This window comes from Eschrichtius robustus, chromosome 11 (genome assembly GCF_028021215.1).
Source record: "Eschrichtius robustus isolate mEscRob2 chromosome 11, mEscRob2.pri, whole genome shotgun sequence".
Lineage (NCBI taxonomy): Eukaryota > Metazoa > Chordata > Mammalia > Artiodactyla > Eschrichtiidae > Eschrichtius > Eschrichtius robustus.
In genome coordinates this window covers 105,792,604-105,811,622 of record NC_090834.1, presented here as the reverse complement: position 1 = coordinate 105,811,622, position 19,019 = coordinate 105,792,604, and the positions used below count along the sequence as shown (strand labels likewise).

Genomic DNA, 19,019 nt, shown 5'->3' with positions numbered 1-19,019 from the left:
TTTTGCCTTTTCCAGAATGTCATATAAACGGAATCATACAGAAGGTTGCCTTTTGTGTCTGGTTTCTTTAACTTAGCAGAATGCGTTTGAGGTTCATTTATATTGTAGCAAAATAGAGTAGTGACAGGGCTTTGTTGCTTTTCACTGCTGAGTGGTATCCCGTTGGTTGGACGCCCCACCCTTTGTTATTCACCACCTGAAGGACGTTTGCGTGGTTTTTGATTTTTGACAATAATGATTACAGCCACTACAGATGTTCCCATTCAGGTTTGTTTTGTATGCATAGAGTTTAATTTCTTTTGGGTAAACACCTAGGAGTAGGATTGTGGGGTCATATGGGAGGTGAATGTTTATCATAAGAAATTGCCCAGCTGTTGTCCAAGTACCTCACAGCAATGTAGGAGAGGTCGCCCTCTACCCAGGAAAGGAAGATGCCCATCTCAGAGCTGAGAGGCAGAAAAGGGAAAATGAACCCAGGAGAGACTCGGGGTTGGGGGATCCCCGGGAGCGGAGATGGAGGAGACAATGTGTTTTTCTCATGCAAAAGAATACATTCTTGGTGACATAGTTTCATGCCTATGTTTATCTTGTTTCCTCCACCCACCCCTTCTCGTTAATGATCTGCAGCCCAGCAAAGCTTGGTGCTGCCCCTCCTGGTTTTGACTCAGAAGAGGGTTTCTCTGCCCCCATCCCTGCTCCTACAGCTGGATTGAGCTGGGGCAGAGACTTTTAAAAATGCCCTTTTGCAAAGAAAATCAAACCGGTGAACTAAAGTTTAAACACACACACACACAAGTGAATTTAGAAGCTGGTCATTAGATGAACTGGCTGTTCAGAGATTGGCATTACACCACAGGCTTCCTGTGAGCCCTGCTGCTTCCAGCAGGTCCATCAGCCCCTCCCTGAGGGTTCCAGGTGCCATCACCTGGCCTTCTCGTTCCAGCTTCCCGGAAGCCTGGGTGAGGCAGGAGGCCAGGGCCCCCTTTAGAGGCGAAGCAGAGAATTTAGAGCTGGGAGAACGTGGACAACACCAGGCCCAATCCCTTCAATTTATACATGATAAAAGCAGGTGAGAAGAGGAGGGACTTGCTTGAGGCCACACAGAGAATGAGCCCCCCGGAACCTCAGCAGACAGTGGCTGGGCATCCTGGGCTGGGGTGGAGACAGAGGCATAAACAAGGCTAAGTAGCAGAGACAGAACCCCTGCCTTCGATGTCACGGTCGAAGGGGACGGGGGTGGGGAGACGGGCTCTGCAGACCCAGTGTGGTTAGGTGGCGTGGCCGAGGGCGTGAGCATGGCCATGATGCTTGGTCCGGTTGGCGAGCCCTCTTTGGCCACCAGGCCCTGAAACGGGCCCTTCCCGCAGCCCCAGAGGCAGGTTTTACTATCCTCACTTTACAGATGGAGAATCGGAGGCTCACAGCACTGAAGCAGCTTGTCCACACTCATTCAACACTTAGGTGCTGAGTCTCTAGACCATGACAGCCATGGTGCAGAGGTGGGATTGGAACCCAGGTGGGTTCTGCTCCAAAGGCCCTGATCAAGGAAGGCTTCACAGGACACCTTGACACCTGAGCTGAGTCTGATTTAATTCTTTTGGTTAATCTGAAACTGGAAAATGAGCTGAGGCTTACTGGGAAACAGGGGTGATAGGACTATAGACAGAAGAAACAAACAGTGTGAGCCAGGAGGAGGAAAAAGCCTGGGTCATGTCAGGGGCAGGCAAACTCTTCCCGTAAAGGGCCACATAGTCAATATTTCAGGCTTCGTGGCCCAGGTGGTCTCTGTCTCTACCGTTGTAGCTTTGTAGCCCCCAGAGCAGCCATGGACAATATGTAGTGCAGTGAACAAGGCTGTGTTCCAATGAAGTGTTTTTTACAAAAACAAGTGGTGGGCTCAATTTGACCCACATGCCATAGTTTGCAAAACCTAAGTTTTTTTGTCCTGTCAATTTCTCACAAATTTATTGTTCCTTTGTCTAAAAAAGTATAAAAGCGGCCTGCTTTGGCCACTTCTTCGGTCCCATTTCCACGAGGCCTCCGTGTGCACGCATTAAGATTTCTTTCTTTTTCTCCGGCAGTCTGTCTTGAGTCAATTGTATTATTAGTTCAGCCACAAGAATTCAAGAGGGATAGAGGGGGGCGGGCATTTCTCCCTCCCTGACAGCATACAAGCCAGGTAATCTTATCTCATAAGCGCAGAGCCTCAGTGCTACTCAGAGTCAAGACATTTGTTCAGCAGATGAATCACGAGCCTACTATGTGCCTGGCGGTGGCTGAGCACCTGGGACAGAGAACAATCCAGGCGAGCCCCCTGCCCTCAAGCTCTGGGGAGTGAGAGGTCCCAGGGCTGGTTTCCCGCACTCTACACTGGCTTCCAGGCTCCCAGTTGGTCAGCCCTGATCTACATCATCTGGGCTCCCACCCCCTGTGGATCTGTTGTACCCACAGGGCTACTGAGTTTCCCTTCCCTGCACTCCATACCTACAGCTCCTCCTCCCACTCATTCTTTCCCCACCAGCCACCTTCTCCCCTCTTTTGTGGGTGGCCTGCCCTCTTCGGATGGCCCCTTCCCTGCAAATATTTGTTTCCTCTGTGGTTGCTCTGAAGAGGACAAGGGCCAGATGGGTCTTTCCGGAGCTGAAGGTTCTTGGCGTACATATCCATGGTCGGACTCCTGATGGTGAGTGTGACCTCCCCTTCTCCTCTGCTGCAGGTCACTCACATGGTCATGACTGTAGGCGGGACAGTAGGTGCCTGGCCGCCAGCTCACTGGGATCCTGCCAGCCAGAAGCAAGCAGGAAAAGCAGTTAAGTTCAAGGAATTGTCCTGACAGCAGCCATTTAATATAGAGGAATCTTACTTAGCCAGCAGGCATGGAGTTTGCTTTATTAATTTCACTATTTCGTCATCCTTTAGGTTTTAAAAAGAATTTTTTTTTTTTTTGGCGGTACGGTGAGGCATCCGGCATCTTAGTTCCCTGACCATGAATGGAACCCGTGGCCCATGCAGTGGAAGCTCGAAGTCTTAACCACTGGACCACCAGAGAAGTCCTTAGGCTTATTTTAATGGAGCTAAATAAAAGCACAGGAAGAGTTTTTTGGGGAAATGCAGACTAGCGTGAATTCTATTAAAGACACAGTTCAGCTCTGTTATGGACTGAATGTGTCCCCCCATAATACATGTTGAAGCTCCAGCCTCCAATGTGATGGGATTTGGAGATGGGCTTTGGCAGGTAATTACATTTAGATGAAGTCATGAGGTTGGACCCCCCCCCCATGATGGGATTAGTTCCCTTATAAGAAGAAGAGAGACCAGAGCTCTCTCTTTCCCTCTCCTCCTTGTGAGGACACAGTGAGAAAGCAGCCATCTGCTAGCCAGGAAGAGGGTTTTCACAGGAACTGAATCTGGGAGCACCTTGATCTTCAAGTTCCCAGCTTCCAGCACTGTGAGAAATAAATGTCTGTTGTTTAAGCCACCCAGTCTGTGGTGTGTTGTTATGGCACCAGAGCTGACTAATACGGGCTCCTTCCCCGCTACACTGAGGTGCGTCTGGGCTGTTCACTGCTATTCTCAGGTTTCCTCTTGGAGGGCTGTGTTCTTTTTATGGTGTGAGGGTACAGGAGGGGCAGGGGAGACACACCTGTGATGAACAAGAACCAGAACTGTCCGCCTGCCAGAGCCCGGGACCTCAGCAGCTGGAATTGTGTTGAAGATTCTCAACCACGAACGTGACTCAGCCACCAGTGACTGTGGGCTCCCAGTTCTTCCTGTAACTCCCTGTTTCTTTGGATTCCAGGAACCGTTAGCGTCATGACCTCCCTCTGCTCTCCACATCTTTCCTGTGCCTTGTTACTTTCACGCCCCCGCTCCTGCTCCTCACCACGTGGGTTAGCCGTCTTCCCCCAAGGTCTGATTGCGCATGCCCTCTTGCGGCTACTCTTCCTGCATCCACTCACTTCCATCTCTCAAGCTGCCTGCGGCTCCCAGTGCAAGTTCCCGAGAGAGAATCTGATTGGTTCAGCTCCGCACACCCTAGCCCCGCCTACCTATTGGCTGTCCTTGGGTCAGGTGATCCCACTAGGCCAATCAGCTCTGCGGGAGGCAGTGTGATCACATAGTTCAAAACTGACAGGAGAGGCAGTTTCACTCGGAGGGATTTGTGGGTGAGACAAGCATGATTGGTTCAGGGCACCCAGGGGAGGGGGCAGGGCCAGCACCAAGCTTTGGCCCCTGGAAAGCTGCTGAGGTCCTGGGTCTTGTCCCAGGGGACATTCATTGACTGGCATTAGAGACTGCAGCTCACATCTCTCATAAGATCTGATTCTCCAGTCTACCACTACTATTTGGAAAAGAAAATCTTTGAATCCAAACTTTTCGTTTATTTTTTTCATGTCTCAAATGCCTGTTTCTTTAGAAGCCATCAGGAGCAGTGAGAGAGAAGAAGGCTCTGTCCCCTCCACCTCCACCCCTCACCGGGCCAGATGTCCTGTCTGCGCTGAGGGCCCGCAAGGTGAAGAGGAAGAGCTCCAGCACCTGTGAGGGGCCCACTGTGGGTGCAGAACCGGTTCCCTGAGCAAATCCAGCTGAGCTATCAGCTCAGGCACAGCTCTTGGGCTTCTGTTTGGTCAATAGCGGAAACCACTGGAACGTTCCCATGAGCTCATGTTAGATACTCTCCCAAGCCTCCCCCTCAGGTTATGATGAAAGCAAATCTCAGACCAAATTCCGTCACACACCTAGGCATTTATTAAACATGTGTTCACCAAAGAGGCGCTGAGCCGTCCGTCCAGCCTGTTCTGAAGGCAGAATGAAGACACAGCCCTCGTCCTTTCAGGGGCTGTGACCACACCTTGCATGACAGGCTCACTGAAGGCAGGATTCTGGTGCCCAGATAGCATCAGGCAACCAGAATCCAATCCAGAGCCCGGCACAGGCACGCTGGGGATCAAGCTCCAGGTGACCTGCCAGCTGTCCCACAGTCCCCAGAGTGGGGACGGACATGCTGTCTTACAAAAGTGACAGAATGACGTCAGAAGGGCAACCCTAGTCATACCATGCAGGCCCCAAGGTTCCTATTTCTCCAGCACCAATCACCATGGTCTTAAACTTTTCTTGACGTAAAAATCAGGCTGTGGAATATATGCACGCTCTTGAAAGCAAGTTATAGTCTTAAAAACACGTTTTGCTGAGACCAAGGATTGTCCAGAGATAGCTCAGACATTTTATGAGTTTATGATGAAAAAATAAAGCATGCTTTTTATTACTTATATGTACATATATACTTTTCACATTTTAATGGAATCCAGTTCATGGAAGTCAGTCCAGAGGGCAGGGCCCTGGAACCAGTCCAGCATATTTTTAAGCTTCACAGCAACACACATCTGGTGGATGGTAACCTGTATAATGATGGCTTAAATTTTTAAAATTTTCATATCAAAATTTTTCTCACAATTGCAGAGAATAGTTGTGTTTTTAATGTATTGGTTAGTAAATTTATTAATAAAGGAAACAACTGTTTATTGAGCACCTATAGTAGGCCAGACATTGTGACTGATGCTGGGGTCTGATGGTAACAAGCTTAGACAGTCCCAGCTCTTGGGACCCCTGCAGTTGTAGCAGGGAGTGGGATATAAGTAAAATAACCACATGGATCAATGTTCAATTGTAACTGTGAGAATCCCCATGAAGGGCAGATACATGGACACTTGAGACTCTTAATGGGGACGTGACCTGGTCGTGCAGACCAAGCACACACTGTCCATGACGCTGGAACCATAGATCCTGGACCGGAAATGAGGTCTGGGGGGGTGAGCCTTAGACTGTAAGAAGCGGGAAGGCCTCCTCCTCTCTCTCCTTCGTCTGGTTATTGGGCCTGGGCTCTGCCTAGAGCAGCAGGGCTCGCTGAGCCAAAGGGAGCCCTGAAGCAAGGTAGGCACGGACCTTTCTGGAACCCCCAAATGGAGGCTGACATTTCAGCCTGGGGATATGAGCAGGGCCCCATTTGATAAGCAGCAATTGTAAGTGACTCTCCTTGTTCTTCAACCTTCTTATAGCCCTGAGCTTCCAGAGGAGTCTTGGGAATTGTTCCAGCCTGGTCTCCACTGCACTGGGGGATCGAGGGACCCACCAGCTTTTGCAGGCTTGGGAAGGTAGAGCCCAGGAAAGGGTGATGTCCCTAATCCTCAAGCCAGAGTGGTAGTGGCTGTGGTGGCACCATGGAGGATGGCCAGATAGAGTGGCCATTCAGGAGGGTCCCTGGTGGCAGAGGCCACTGAGGAAGCAGGAGCACATGGGGATTGGGCCCTTCTGAGACCACACCCAGCACATGCCGGGAATTAGCAGAGGAATAGTCTGAGGCAGCTAATTTAAAAAAACAAAAAACACTTTATTTTGTAAGAGCAGTTTAGATTCACAGCAAAACTGAGAAGAAGGTACAGAGATTTCCGTTCATCCCCTATCCACGCCCACAGCATGCAGAGCCTCCCCCGTTATCAGCATGCCAGGCCAGAATGGTACATTTGGTTACAACTGATGAACCTACACAGACACAACATAAACACCCAGAGTCCATAGTTTACCTTACGGGTCACTGTTGGTGTTGTACGTTCTACCCATTTGGACACGTATAATGACATGTATCTGCCATTATAGTATCATACAGAGTAGTTTCACTGACCTAACAATTGAGGTGGCTAATTTTCAGCATTCAACCCAGGGGCAGCTGAGCCATGGGCAATTTGGTCATAGAAAGATAGTGTCATTCCATCTGGTAGTCCCAGAGGGGTGAGGACTAGATCTCAGGCAGGATCCCATGTGCTCGGCCCTCCCTCCCTGCATCTCCAGCATCCAGTGAGGGGCCTGGATTGGAACAGGAGCAAAGCAATTGCGCAAGCAGGAGGCCTGGAGGCTGAAGGGGCCAAGACTCCTGCCCAGTTCCTCTGCTCTCTCACCCCAAGGCGCCCCGTCAGCCAGGGCCGGGCCAGAGACGGTCCTCATCGGAGAACATGTAAGGACTATTCACTCCATCCCTAGATGGCCCCAGATGTCTAAGACCATGGCCAGGGCACTGACAACAGCAGCCGGTGGAAAGGCAAGACTTCAGCTGTGTCTCTACTTGGAAAGGAAATGGGGCAGGATGTAGGCACAGAGCAGCACAGAGCAAGGCTAGATGCCGCACCCACCCCCCTTCCTGTGAAATCTGAGACACCTCTCCCTGGAACTGGTTGATTTTCAGTCATGGCAGGAGTCTGGCTTTTTCCTTCCCAGCTGCACGCCAGGAAAGGAGCCTGCTGCCCACTGAAACTCCTCTCATTCAGAAACATTGGGCTACTTGGGAGGGGAGATTTCAGAGTCAGAATACTGAAATGCAAATGCGCTTTCCAGAGCAGGACAAATGCCTTGGGGGATGGAGGAGGCACCAAACTCCAGCCAGTGGCTGAGGCAGAATAGGTGGGATGTGCTCACTCCCCAAGTCCCAGGGTCCCCCCCTCATCCCCCGACCCCCCCCCCAGCTTCTCCCCCACGTCGCCCACAGCACCCGCTGTTCCTCCCCGCGGAGGTCCCTGCCCCTCACGGCGCTGGATGCAGAGAGGACACTCTCTCTCTGCCCAGTGACCTCATGGTCCTACAGGAAAAGGGACTTTCAAACACCAAATATATTTTCGCATGAAAGCCTTCTCAAGACAGGCTCTGGCAGCCAGACTGAGGCCTTAATACGAGCGGAGCTGCCCTCTCACCACAGAGTCAGTGATGGGAGCTTTCAGGGCACTTACCGAAGCCATCTGGAAGCCAAGGCTGTGTCTGGAGTTCAGCTACTCCTGAACCCAGTTTTATGTTAAAGTTAAGAATTTTGCTTTCATTTTCCTTCTGACACTGTTGAAAAGCTTTCAACACTAAACTTTTTTTTTAAGGGAGACTAAAGATTTGCTTTAATTGGAAAGGTCAATAGTTACCTACATCAAAACATGGAATCACCGAGGCTTTAAAGCCACCTGAAAGTAGTCAGAGTAGGAGGGAGACCTTATAATCTGCTCCTGCTTGAGAAAACCAAGGTCTCTTTCAGCAAAAACCTGGACAACTATTCCTACTCCAGGAAGGGGGGCATTTAGAGGCACAGAGGTGCCAACCCCGAGTGCACTTACCTAGGCCATCATAAAAACTCCAGGAAATATTGGGTCAGAAGCCATGGGGCAGGCCAGATGGGGTGCTGCACTCCACAGGGCAAGCCTTCAGGAGGTGAGTGCCTTGGAGCATGTGGGTCCCAGGAGTTCATTGCCCCTGTAGGACACATTTGGCTGCAAGAAGTAGACCTTAACTAAAAGGGGTTTTGACAGCCTAGATAGTCACTGTCTCCGTAACAAAAAGACAGAGGCAGGTGACTCAGATTCAGTTCAGCAGCTCACCAAGGCCACCAAGGACCCAATCATTTTACAAATCTGAGGAAAAATATAAATTCAAAGTTTGCAAAGTTCAACAAATCCCAAGCAGGATAAAAACGAAGAAAATCACAGAAAGGCACAGCATAACCAAATTGTTGAAAAGCAATGTTAAAAAGTCTTAGAATCAGCTAGAGAAAAAAGACACATTAAATACAGTAGAACAGTTTATCACCAGAAACAGAATAAGCCAGAAGACAATTAAACATCTGTACAGTGATGAAAAATAAAATAAGAAATCAGAGTATGTATCCAGCTAAAATATTTTTCAAGAGCAAAAGTGAAAGAAAAATGGATTCTGATAAATAACACTTAGGAGGGGCTTCCCTGGTGGCGCAGTGGTTGAGAACCTGCCTGCAGATGCAGGGGACACGGGTTCGAGCCCTGGTCTGGGAAGATCCCACATGCCGTGGAGCAACTGGGCCCGTGAGCCACAACTACTGAGCCTGCGCGTCTGGAGCCTGTGCTCCGCAACAAGACAGGCCGCGATAGTGAGAGGCCCGCGCACCGCGATGAAGAGTGGCCCCCGCTTGCCGCAACTAGAGGAAGCCCTGGCACAGAAACGAAGACCCAACACAGCCAAAAAATAAATAAATAAATAAATAATAATTAAAGGTGCTAATAATTAAAAAAAAAAAAAAATAACACTTAGGAGAATTCACTGCCAGCACTCTTGCACTATAAGAAATATATTTCCTCTTTCACCTCAATCAGTTTTCACCTCATGTACTTGAAGCTCTGTTGTTCGGTACATTCATATTTGAGATTGCTAAGTATTCTTGGTGGATTGACCCCTGTATTATTATAAAATGTTCCTCTCTGTCCCTGGTCATTTTCTTTGCTCTGAAGCCTACTTTTTCCGATATTATTATGGTCTCCCTGCTCTCTTCTGAGTAATGTTTGTGTGTGTATATTTTTCTCTTTGTTTACTTTTGACCTCCACATATCATTATATCAATACTTGACATGAGTTTCTTGTAGACAACATGCTTTTTTTTAATCCATCCTATCGATCTCTCTTTTAATTGATTTATTAAACTATTTGTATTTTATGTAATTGTTGATATGTTAGGGGCATTGGTCTGCCATTACACTGTTTTAAATACTTTCTTTGTTCCTTCTGTTTTTGTTCTTCTGCTTCACTTTTCTTGCCTTTCTATGTCTTACCTGAACATTTTTAGAATTCTATTATCTATAGTGTTTTTGTAGATTTTTTTGGTGGTTGCTCTAGGTATTATATTATAGTTATAATCAATGAACCCACATTGACACATCATTATCACCTGAAATCTATAGTTTACATTCACATTCACTCTTCCAAGGGACATTTTTATGCAGTTTTGGGGGCCTCTTTCTCAGCAGCTCCCTGTTCTCTGGTACCCTGATCCTTGAATCCCAGTGGTCTTAGAAAATCCCTGAACTCTGATCTGCTTCCTGCCCTTAATGAGACTGTCAGTCTATGTCTGACGCTGTTTACCTGCACCAAGGTTTGGGAAATACCCTCAGGCATAAGTCTGGGCACATGTGAACCTTGCCTCCAACACGTCCCTTCTATCAAGGATCTTTGTCGCTGTCCAGTGGCTACAAACCCTTTTGAAAATAGTTCAGAGATTCACAGGAAGTTGCAAAGATAATACAGAGAAGTCCTATTATCTTCAGCCAGTTTCCCCCAATAGTTACATTGAACAAAACTATAGTACAATATCAGAACCAGGAAATTGTCATTGGTACAAGCGTATGTACAATTTTATGTCATTTTATCACATGTATAGACTCAAGTAACCACCATAACCATCAGGAGACAGACAATTCCATTACAACAAAGCTCTCCCTCAAGCTACCTCTATATAATCACAGCTCTTCCTCTCCGTCCTACCATTGCTAACCCCTGGAAAATGCTCATCTGTCCTTTACAATTTTGTCTTTCTTGAGAATGCTGTATAAATAAAATCACACATGTGAAGTTTTGAGATTGGCTTTTTTCACTCAACATATTTCCCTCGATATCCATCCAAGCTGTTGCCTGCATCAACAGTTTGTTCCTTTTTTATTGCTGAGTAATATTCCTTGATATGGATGTATCACTGTTCGTTTAACAGTTCACTTGTTGTAGGATAATTTTAGTTGTTTTTAGTTTTTGGCAATTACAAATAAAGCTGCCATGAACAATTGTGTCCAGGTATTTATGTGAACATAAATTTAATTTCCTGCTTCCGTGCGTGTTGGGCCAACTGCATACTGTGGTCCCCTTCTCAGACTTTGGAGTTTTGATCCAAGTTTGGTCAGTGAATCATAGACTGAGCAGTGCAGATGAAATCAAGAATGAGGTGCTGGAGTCCATCTAGAAGGCCGGGCAGGAGAGCACACTCAGCCTGGGCTCCGTGATGTCTACACTGTGTCCTCTTGATTGATAAGGGAAAATCCGTAGTGGATTGGCTCCCTCACTTCCCTTTGCTGGTCTTGGGAAGAGTGGGCACCAGCTGCTATTTTGAAAACTTGTATAAGGATTCTGTTATTATATAAGAGCCTCTTTTCCCTGGGGGACCATGAGGTCTCTGCAGAGTGGATATCTCCTTTCTGTGACCACAGACTACATGTCTGGCACATGGGGAGGGGGAGGCACTGTGAGTGATTACATGCGGGGACCTGGTCCTTGTTCTAGAAGCTGTGTCTGTCTGGGTCTTGGGGCCCAGCTTGCTCACACCCAGTTCACAGAGGAGCCTCGATACTGAGTCTATGGGGGAAACCTTGGGTCTCTGGGAGGCGAACTAATCCCTGTCTTGCCTCCCTCTGCTGCTGGTGAGGGTTTAGACCCTTCTTAGCCCCCAAACAGCACCTCTGTCCCCCCTCTTCCTTTCACAGTCTTTTCCTCCCAGTTCAAGACCATTCTAGTTTCAGCTGTGCAATATCCAGCAGCCTTGATTTTCTGTGTGATTGAAGTTCTAGGCGGGGTTGGATTCAGCTCAGTGGTGTGCAGCTGAAAAAGATAAGCTGTGTTTATACATTTATTCCAGGAAATGGAACAATTCCAGGAAGGCATGTATCATAATCTTAAAAAAAGGAGGTTGTCTGGCCTCTTTCCAGAAGGGAACTTCCCCACCCCTAGTGACGATCCCCTGTTTCTTCATCCAGATGGGGGCCAAGTGTAGACTTCAGCTCAGCACTGCTATTGACAGTGCCCTGGCCATGGTTTTAGACATCTGGGGACATTTAGGGATGGAGTGAATAGTCCCTACATGTTCTGCGGATGGAGACCATCTCTGGCCCTGCCCTGGCTGACAAGGTGCCTTGGGGTGAGAGACCAGAGGAACTGCGCAGGAGCCCTGGCCCCGCGGAGCCCCGGCCCCGCGGAGCCCCCAGCCCTCCTGCTTGCACAATTGCTTTGCTCCTGTCCCAAGCCAAGCCCCTCACTGGATGCTGGAGATGCAGAGAGGGAGGGACGAGCACACAGAATCCTGCCTGAATGGAGCTCCAAGCCCAGAGGGGTGCAGACTGGAACAGGGAATCACAGCACGACACAACCAGGGGGGAGACGGAGAGGTCCTGGGCGCCTGGGGACCCAGAGGGTGGCAGCTGACCAGGCTGGGTCCTGCAGGGCAGCTTCTCAGATGTGGGGTGTCTGATGGGGGAGAAGAGGAAGGGGGGTATGGGGCAGGGTGTGGGGTCAGAGAGAACTGGATGTGCACAGGAGCAGAGGCAACAACAAGCAGCGGGTCAGGGAAAGGGCAAGTCATCCAGTCAGCCTGGGTGGAGCAGGGAGGGCGAGGAGAGGTGAGGAGGGCAGGTCAGGAAGGGCTGTGAGCTGCCCAAAGGACCTGCCCTGTGCTCTGAGATCAGAGGAAGGTCACGGGCAGACGTGCCCTTAGGAGGCAGGTCACAGAGGGTCTTGGGGAGACTGGATGTGGAGTGATGGGAGCAGGAGGTGGGGGGGGCAGTCAGGGGGCCGAAGGGGTCACAGAGGCAGGGACGGGGCTGCCCTGGACCAAGTCAGTGGATGGGAGACGGACGAGGCAGTGAATTCAGGAGAAACTTCCAGGGTTGGCATTGACTGGACTTCGTGATTGGATGCAGGTGGCAGGAGTTGGGGTGAAGGAGGGGCAGAGGGAAAGGATGTGCTAGGGAGATGGAAGACTTAGGATGGCCCTCTTTTGGGACTGGGAAACCTGGAGGAGGGGTTGGAAGGGGGGATGTCATTCCCCAGATCAGGAATGTAGAGGGAGTAGAAAGAGTATTAGTTCTGGCAGCCGGGGTGCCCTGGGGTGGAACATGGGCTGTGAGGAATGGGGTGAGGAAGGGAAGAAAGTCAGGACCATGGGGTGCCTAGTGAGAGACGTGGGCAGAGGAAAGACCCAGCTCGAGCTCTTCACACAAGTGACCTTGAGCAAGTCATCGCCCTCGAGGGCCACATGGCAGGTGTCCACCCGACTGCAGACAGCTGTGTGATCCCACAAGGTCCTGGTCCCTGGCCGAATTGCCTGTTGGGTCACATTAAGATCCCTTCAACTTGCATCTTCAGGACATCAGCTCTGAGAGAAGGGCATCCTGAGGCCAGGAGGGGATCTAAGTGGGGGACTCAGTGTGACCCTGAACACCACGAGCAGGGGGTGCTGGGCTCGAGGGTCAGTGTGCAAGAAGGGCAGGGACTCGAGACTGACTGCTCGGTGTCGTCCTGGGTGGGCCTGGCTCTTGGACATGTTGGAAAGATGCTGTACATACCATGTCATGAGTACACATGTGCAGAAACACATCCACACAGCCCTGTGCATGTGAAGGCATATCTGAATGAACGTGTACTCAGCCAGCACAGTCCCTGGACCCTCCCTCCTTTCCCATGTCTCGGTGGGGGGTGGTGGTGGTGAGGGTGCCGGCCGAGACAACTGCTTGCACCTTCCGAGTTTCCCACCAGTTGATGAAGCTGAAGCATCCCCCCTTACCCCCAAAGCAGCCACTCTCTGGGCGGTGGGGCTCAGGTTCATGTACATCTGGCTGTTCTAGGGCAGGCAGGCCAAACACTACACCTGGAGACCTGGTTGAGATTTTTCAAAGTGGCTACGAGATGAGAACATGATCCATCTGGCCCCCGCAAGCAGGGAAGGATTTTCTGTCTAAATATCATCCCTTGAGTTTGGAAGCATGAACGTGTGCACACTGAATTGTGTTCTTTCCCACTGAGCACCTTGAGTTCTTTGGACATATTGTAAAAGACTCCGAAACTTTATTCTCCATAGGATGGAATTTGTTGTACATTGATTGAGTTGCACTTTTTGGTAAACCCTCTCACGTGTCCCCAGAGGAACTTGTTTGCAAAAGATCCACACAGCGTCAGTCTGGCTCCAAGGAGAGGGCAGGGCCTTCAGAGCTTGCAAGTCCTGCTTCCAAATCCTGGCTCCACCATATCTCAGCAGAGTCCTTGCGTGCTACTCCATCTCCCTGAGGCTCAAGAGACAACTTCTTAAGGGGAGATGATAATACTTGTCACCCTTTGGGATAGGGGAGGGATGAAACGAGACAGCAAGCTCTAGAGCACAGGCTTAGTAGTTGTGGCCCACGGGCTTAGTTGCTCCGCGGCATGTGGGATCTTCCTGGACCATGGCTCGAACCTGAGTCTCCTGCATGGGCGGGTGGATTCTTAAACACTGCGCTACCAGGGAAGTCCCGAGAGAGTAGATCTTATAAGTTCTTATAAGTTCTCATCACAAGAAACAAATTGTAACTATGTATGGGGGTGGGAGTTAACTAGACTTATTGTGGGGATCATTTCACAATATATACATATATTCGGGGCTTCCCTGGTGGCACAGTGGTTGAGAATCTGCCTGCTAATGCAGGGGACACGGGTTCAAGCCCTGGTCTGGGAAGATCCCACATGCCGCGGAGCAACTAGGCCCGTGAGCCACAACTGCTGAGCCTGCGCGTCTGGAGCCTGTGCTCCGCAACAAGAGAGGCCGCGATGGTGAGAGGCCCGCGCACCGCGATGAAGAGTGGCTCCCGCTTGCCGCAACTAGAGAAAGCCCTCGCACAGAAACGAAGACCCAACACAGCCATAAATAAATAAATTAATTAATTAATTAATAAAAAAAAAACAAAACAAAAAAACCAGGCTGTCTTCATGGATTAAGTTGATGAATCCACCTCAGAGATGATCATCTTTATTTAAAAAACAAACAAACAAACATATATTGAATCATTATGTTGTACACCTGAAACTAATATCATGTTATATGTCAATTACATCTCAATACGATTTTTTAAAAAAAGTTAAGTATGTATATTATTATTCCTAGAGGTAGCACTAAAATAATTATGCAGAGAGATATAGTAAAAAAAGACAATAGGTTAATTAAAATTGGATGCCAAAAATGTTCACATAATCCAAAAAAAGGCAGGAAAGGGAAAAACAGAGGACTAAAAAACAGTGGGAACAAACAGAAAACAAACAATAAAATGGTACACCTAAATCCAAACCTATCAATGACTACTTTAAATGTAAATGGTCTAAACACACCAATTAAAAGAAAGATATTGTCAGAATGGATTAAAAAAACCAACCAACCAACAAACAAAAACTAAAACCATGACCCAACTATGTGCTATATACACAAAACTCAGTTCAAGTATAATGATACAGATAGGTTAAAAGTAAAACGGTGCTCTGTGATGATCTAGACGGCTGGGATGGTGGGTGGGGTGGGAGGGAGGTCCAAGAAGGAGGGGATATATGTATACATATAGCTGATCCACAAACAGCAGAAAGTAACACAACATTGTAAAGCAATTATACTCCAATTAAAAAAAAAGAAGTAAAAGGATGCCAAAAAGATACAACATACACACACTAATCAAAGAAAGCTGGAGTGACTATATTGATATCAGACAAAGTGGACTTCAGAGTAAAGGGATAACTAGGGACTTTACAAAATGACAAAAGAGTCAATTCATTAAGAAGAAGGCATATGTGTTGGGGATCCCCAAGACCACCCCCAGGTTCAGTGATTCACTAGAAGGACTCATAGGACTTATCATATAGTCATACTTCCAGCTAAGACTTATTACAGTAATGGATACAAAGTGAAATCAGCAAAGGGAAAAGGCACATGGGGTGATGTCCAGAAGAAAACCAAAGGCAAACTTCCAAAGTTCTCTCCAGTGCATTCACACAGGATGTGCTTAGTTCTTCCATTGATGAGTTGTGACATGTACAGTGCTGTCTACCAGGGAAGTTCTTTGAGTCTAGAAATTCAGGCTTTTTATAAAGGGTAAGTAATATAGGCACCCTCTGCCTAGCATGTACCAAAATTCTAGATTCCCAGAAGGAAACTGGGTATTCAGCATAAACTATATTTTTTATATAAACAGTTTAGGCACAGTGAGCCACTCTTAATATTTACGAATGTTTTATGTCAGTATAGGGAGTTGTTTACCAGTTAAGTTCCCAGATACTAGCCAAGAGCCAACCTCGCAAGCAGGCTTTTCTAAGAATCACTGTTTCAGGACTAGCATGGTAATTTTTTTCTGCACGACATAATAATCCAAAGTTTTTTGCACAGTACTTTTTTTATTCTACATGAGTAATATACAAAATATCCCCACTTCCCTGGAGAAACAGTATCATATCTAAAACACACTTTGATATGCACCGAACAATAGAGCTTCAAAATAAAGGAAGCAAAACCAGACAGAACTGAAAGGAGAAATAGATAAATATGCAATTGTAGCTGAAGACTTAACATTCCTCTCTGAAAACCTGATAGGACCTGTAGACCAGAAAACCAGCAATAATATAGAAGAACTGAAAAACACCATCAACAAATTGGATCTAATTGACATTTATTGAACACTCAACTCAACATCAGAGTACACATTCTTTTCAAGTGTCCACAGAACATTCACTAAAGCTTATATTCTGGATCATGAGAAAATATTAAAAATTTTTAAATAATTGAAATTATACAAAGTGTGAGTTAAACTACAGCTCAATAACAGAAAGATATCAGAATGATCTACAACACTTGGAATTAAATGACATACTTCTAAATAATCCATTGGTCAAAGAAGAAGTCTCAATGGACATTAGCAAATATTTTAAAATGAACAAAATGTAAACGCAAAATATCAAAATTTGTGTGTTATAGCTAAAGTGCCGAGAAGAAATTTATTGTATTAAATGCTTATACTAGAAAAGAAGAAAAGTTTAAAACCAGTATTCTGAGCTTCCAACTGAAGAAATTAGAAAAAAAGAGCAAAATAAACCAAAGCAAGCAGAAAGAAGGAAATAATAAAGATAAGAGTGGAAATCTATAAAACTGGAAACTGAAAACAGAAGAGAAAATCAACAGGGTCAATGCTGTTTTCCTGAAAAGGTCAATTAAAAAAAGGGAAAAAGATTCAAATTACCAATATCAGAAATGAAAAAAGGGCTTTCACTAAAGATCCCCCAGACATTAAAATGATAAGAAAATAATATTATGCACTCTACCTACATATATACATTTGATGACTAAGATTAAATGGACCAATTTCTTGAAAAACACAAACTACCAAAACCAACCCAAGATGAAATAGATACATAGCCTATTTCTATGTCCTATTAAAGGAATTGAATTTTAAATTAAAAATCTTCCAAATGGAAATATCCAGGTCTAGATAGCTTCCCTGGCAAATTCTATGAAAGATTAAAGAAATATCCCCAATTTTTACAAACTTTTCCAGAAAATAGAGGAGGGGACAGCATTACCCTGATACCAAAAACAGACAATGATAGTGCAGGAAAGTAAAATTAGAGATCATTATCCTTCATAAACCAGGTGTTAAAATCCTCAAAAATGTTTTAGCAAATCAAGTCCAGCTACAGGCATACCTCAGAGATATTGTGAGTTTGGTTCCACATTACCACAATAAAGCGAATATCACAATAAGGAGAGTCACAGGAATTTTTTGGTATTCCAGTGCACATGAAAGTTATGTTTACACTGTACTGTAGTCTATTAAGCATACAATAGCATTATATCTAAAAAACAACATACATACCTTAATTAAAAAATTATGCTGTTGGAAAAAATGGCACTGATAGACTTGCATGACACAGGGTTGCCATAAACCTCCAATTTGTTAAAAAATGCAATATCTGTGAAGCACAATAAAATGAAGCACAGTAAAACGAGGTATGTCTATATTTTCAAAATGAATAATACACCACGGCAAAGTAGAGTTTATCACAGAAATGCAAGTCTGGTTCAATATTTGATTATCAATTATGTAATACACCATATTTATAGCCTAAAGAATAAAAAACAAATGGTCATACCATTTGATGCAGAAAAAACCTTTGACAAAATTCAACATCCATTTGTAATAATTTGTGATAAATTCGTAATAATAGTAATAATAATAAAAACTCTCAGTAAACTAAAATAGAAGGGTATGTCCTTAACTTGATAAGGGGCATCTACAAAAAATCTACAGTTAATATCATAAGGTTTCCTCCCTAATATTGGGAACAAGGCAAAGAAGTCTACTCTCACTCCTCCTACTCAACATTGCACTAGAATTCTTAGCCAGCATAATAAGGCAAGAAAAATAAAGCCTTATAGATTGGAAAGGAAGAAGTAAAATTGTCCCTTTTCACAGACAACATGTAAAAGATTTATGTAACAGATTCTATGTAGTAGACAAAAACACTTCTATATATAGAAAATCAATCATATTTCTATATAATTACAATAAACGATTGCAAACTGAAGTTAAAAAATACCACTTACAATAACCCTAAAAAGATGAAATACTTAGCTATAAATCTAACAACACATGTATAGGATTTGTATACTAAAAACTAGAAGACGCTGATGAAATAAATCAAAGACCTAAGTAAATGCTAAGACCTGTTGTGCTAATGGATTGAAAGATTCAACATAATAAAGAGGTCAATTTTTCCCAAGTTGCTTTATAAATTTTAATGCAATTCCCTTCAAAATCCCTGCAGGGTATCTTGTAGGTATGGACAAGCTGCTTATAAAATTTATAAGAAAAGGCAAAGGATCAAGAAGAGCCAAAATAATGTTGAAGAAGAATGAAGTTGGAGGAATTACATTACCCATAATCAAGATTTATTACAAAGATGCAGTAGTCAAGACAGTGTGGTATTGGCCAAGAGATGGACACATAGATTAATGGAACAGACCAGAGTCCAAAAATAAGCTTGCCCAAATATGGCCAATTGATTTTTGACAAAGTTGCAAAAGCACTTCAACAGAGGATAGATAGTCTTTTCAAAAATGTTACTGGAATAATTGGACATCCAAATGCAAAAAACAAACCAAACCAAACCAAAAGAAACCTCATAAAACTTCAACCTAAACTGCACAACATAATTAACTATTAATTTAAAATGGATCATAGATCTATATGTGAACTATGACGTATAAAACTTTTAGAAGAAAACAAAGGAGAAAATCTTCATTAGGCAAAAACTTCTTAGCTATGACACCAAAAATACAATTCAAGAAAAAATTGATGAATTGGACTTTATCAAAATTAAAAACTTTTGCTCTGTGAAAGAAACTGTTTAGAGAATGAAAAGATAAG

General features: G+C 45.5%; 1 protein-coding gene across 3 annotated transcripts in view; it reads left to right on the top strand.

Moving 5' to 3' along the window:
- Nucleotides 1-5,427, top strand: part of LOC137771556 (phospholipase A and acyltransferase 3) — a 48,935-nt gene extending 43,508 nt beyond the window's left edge. For all 3 annotated transcript variants that reach the window (XM_068555055.1, XM_068555053.1, XM_068555054.1), the window contains exons 5-6: nucleotides 2,717-2,809; nucleotides 4,418-5,427. In XM_068555055.1, the coding sequence (XP_068411156.1) occupies nucleotides 2,717-2,809; nucleotides 4,418-4,576 (252 nt within the window). In that variant the 3' untranslated portion in view covers nucleotides 4,577-5,427. The remainder of the gene's footprint in view (nucleotides 1-2,716; nucleotides 2,810-4,417) is intronic.
- The last annotated feature ends 13,592 nt before the right edge of the window (nucleotides 5,428-19,019 follow it).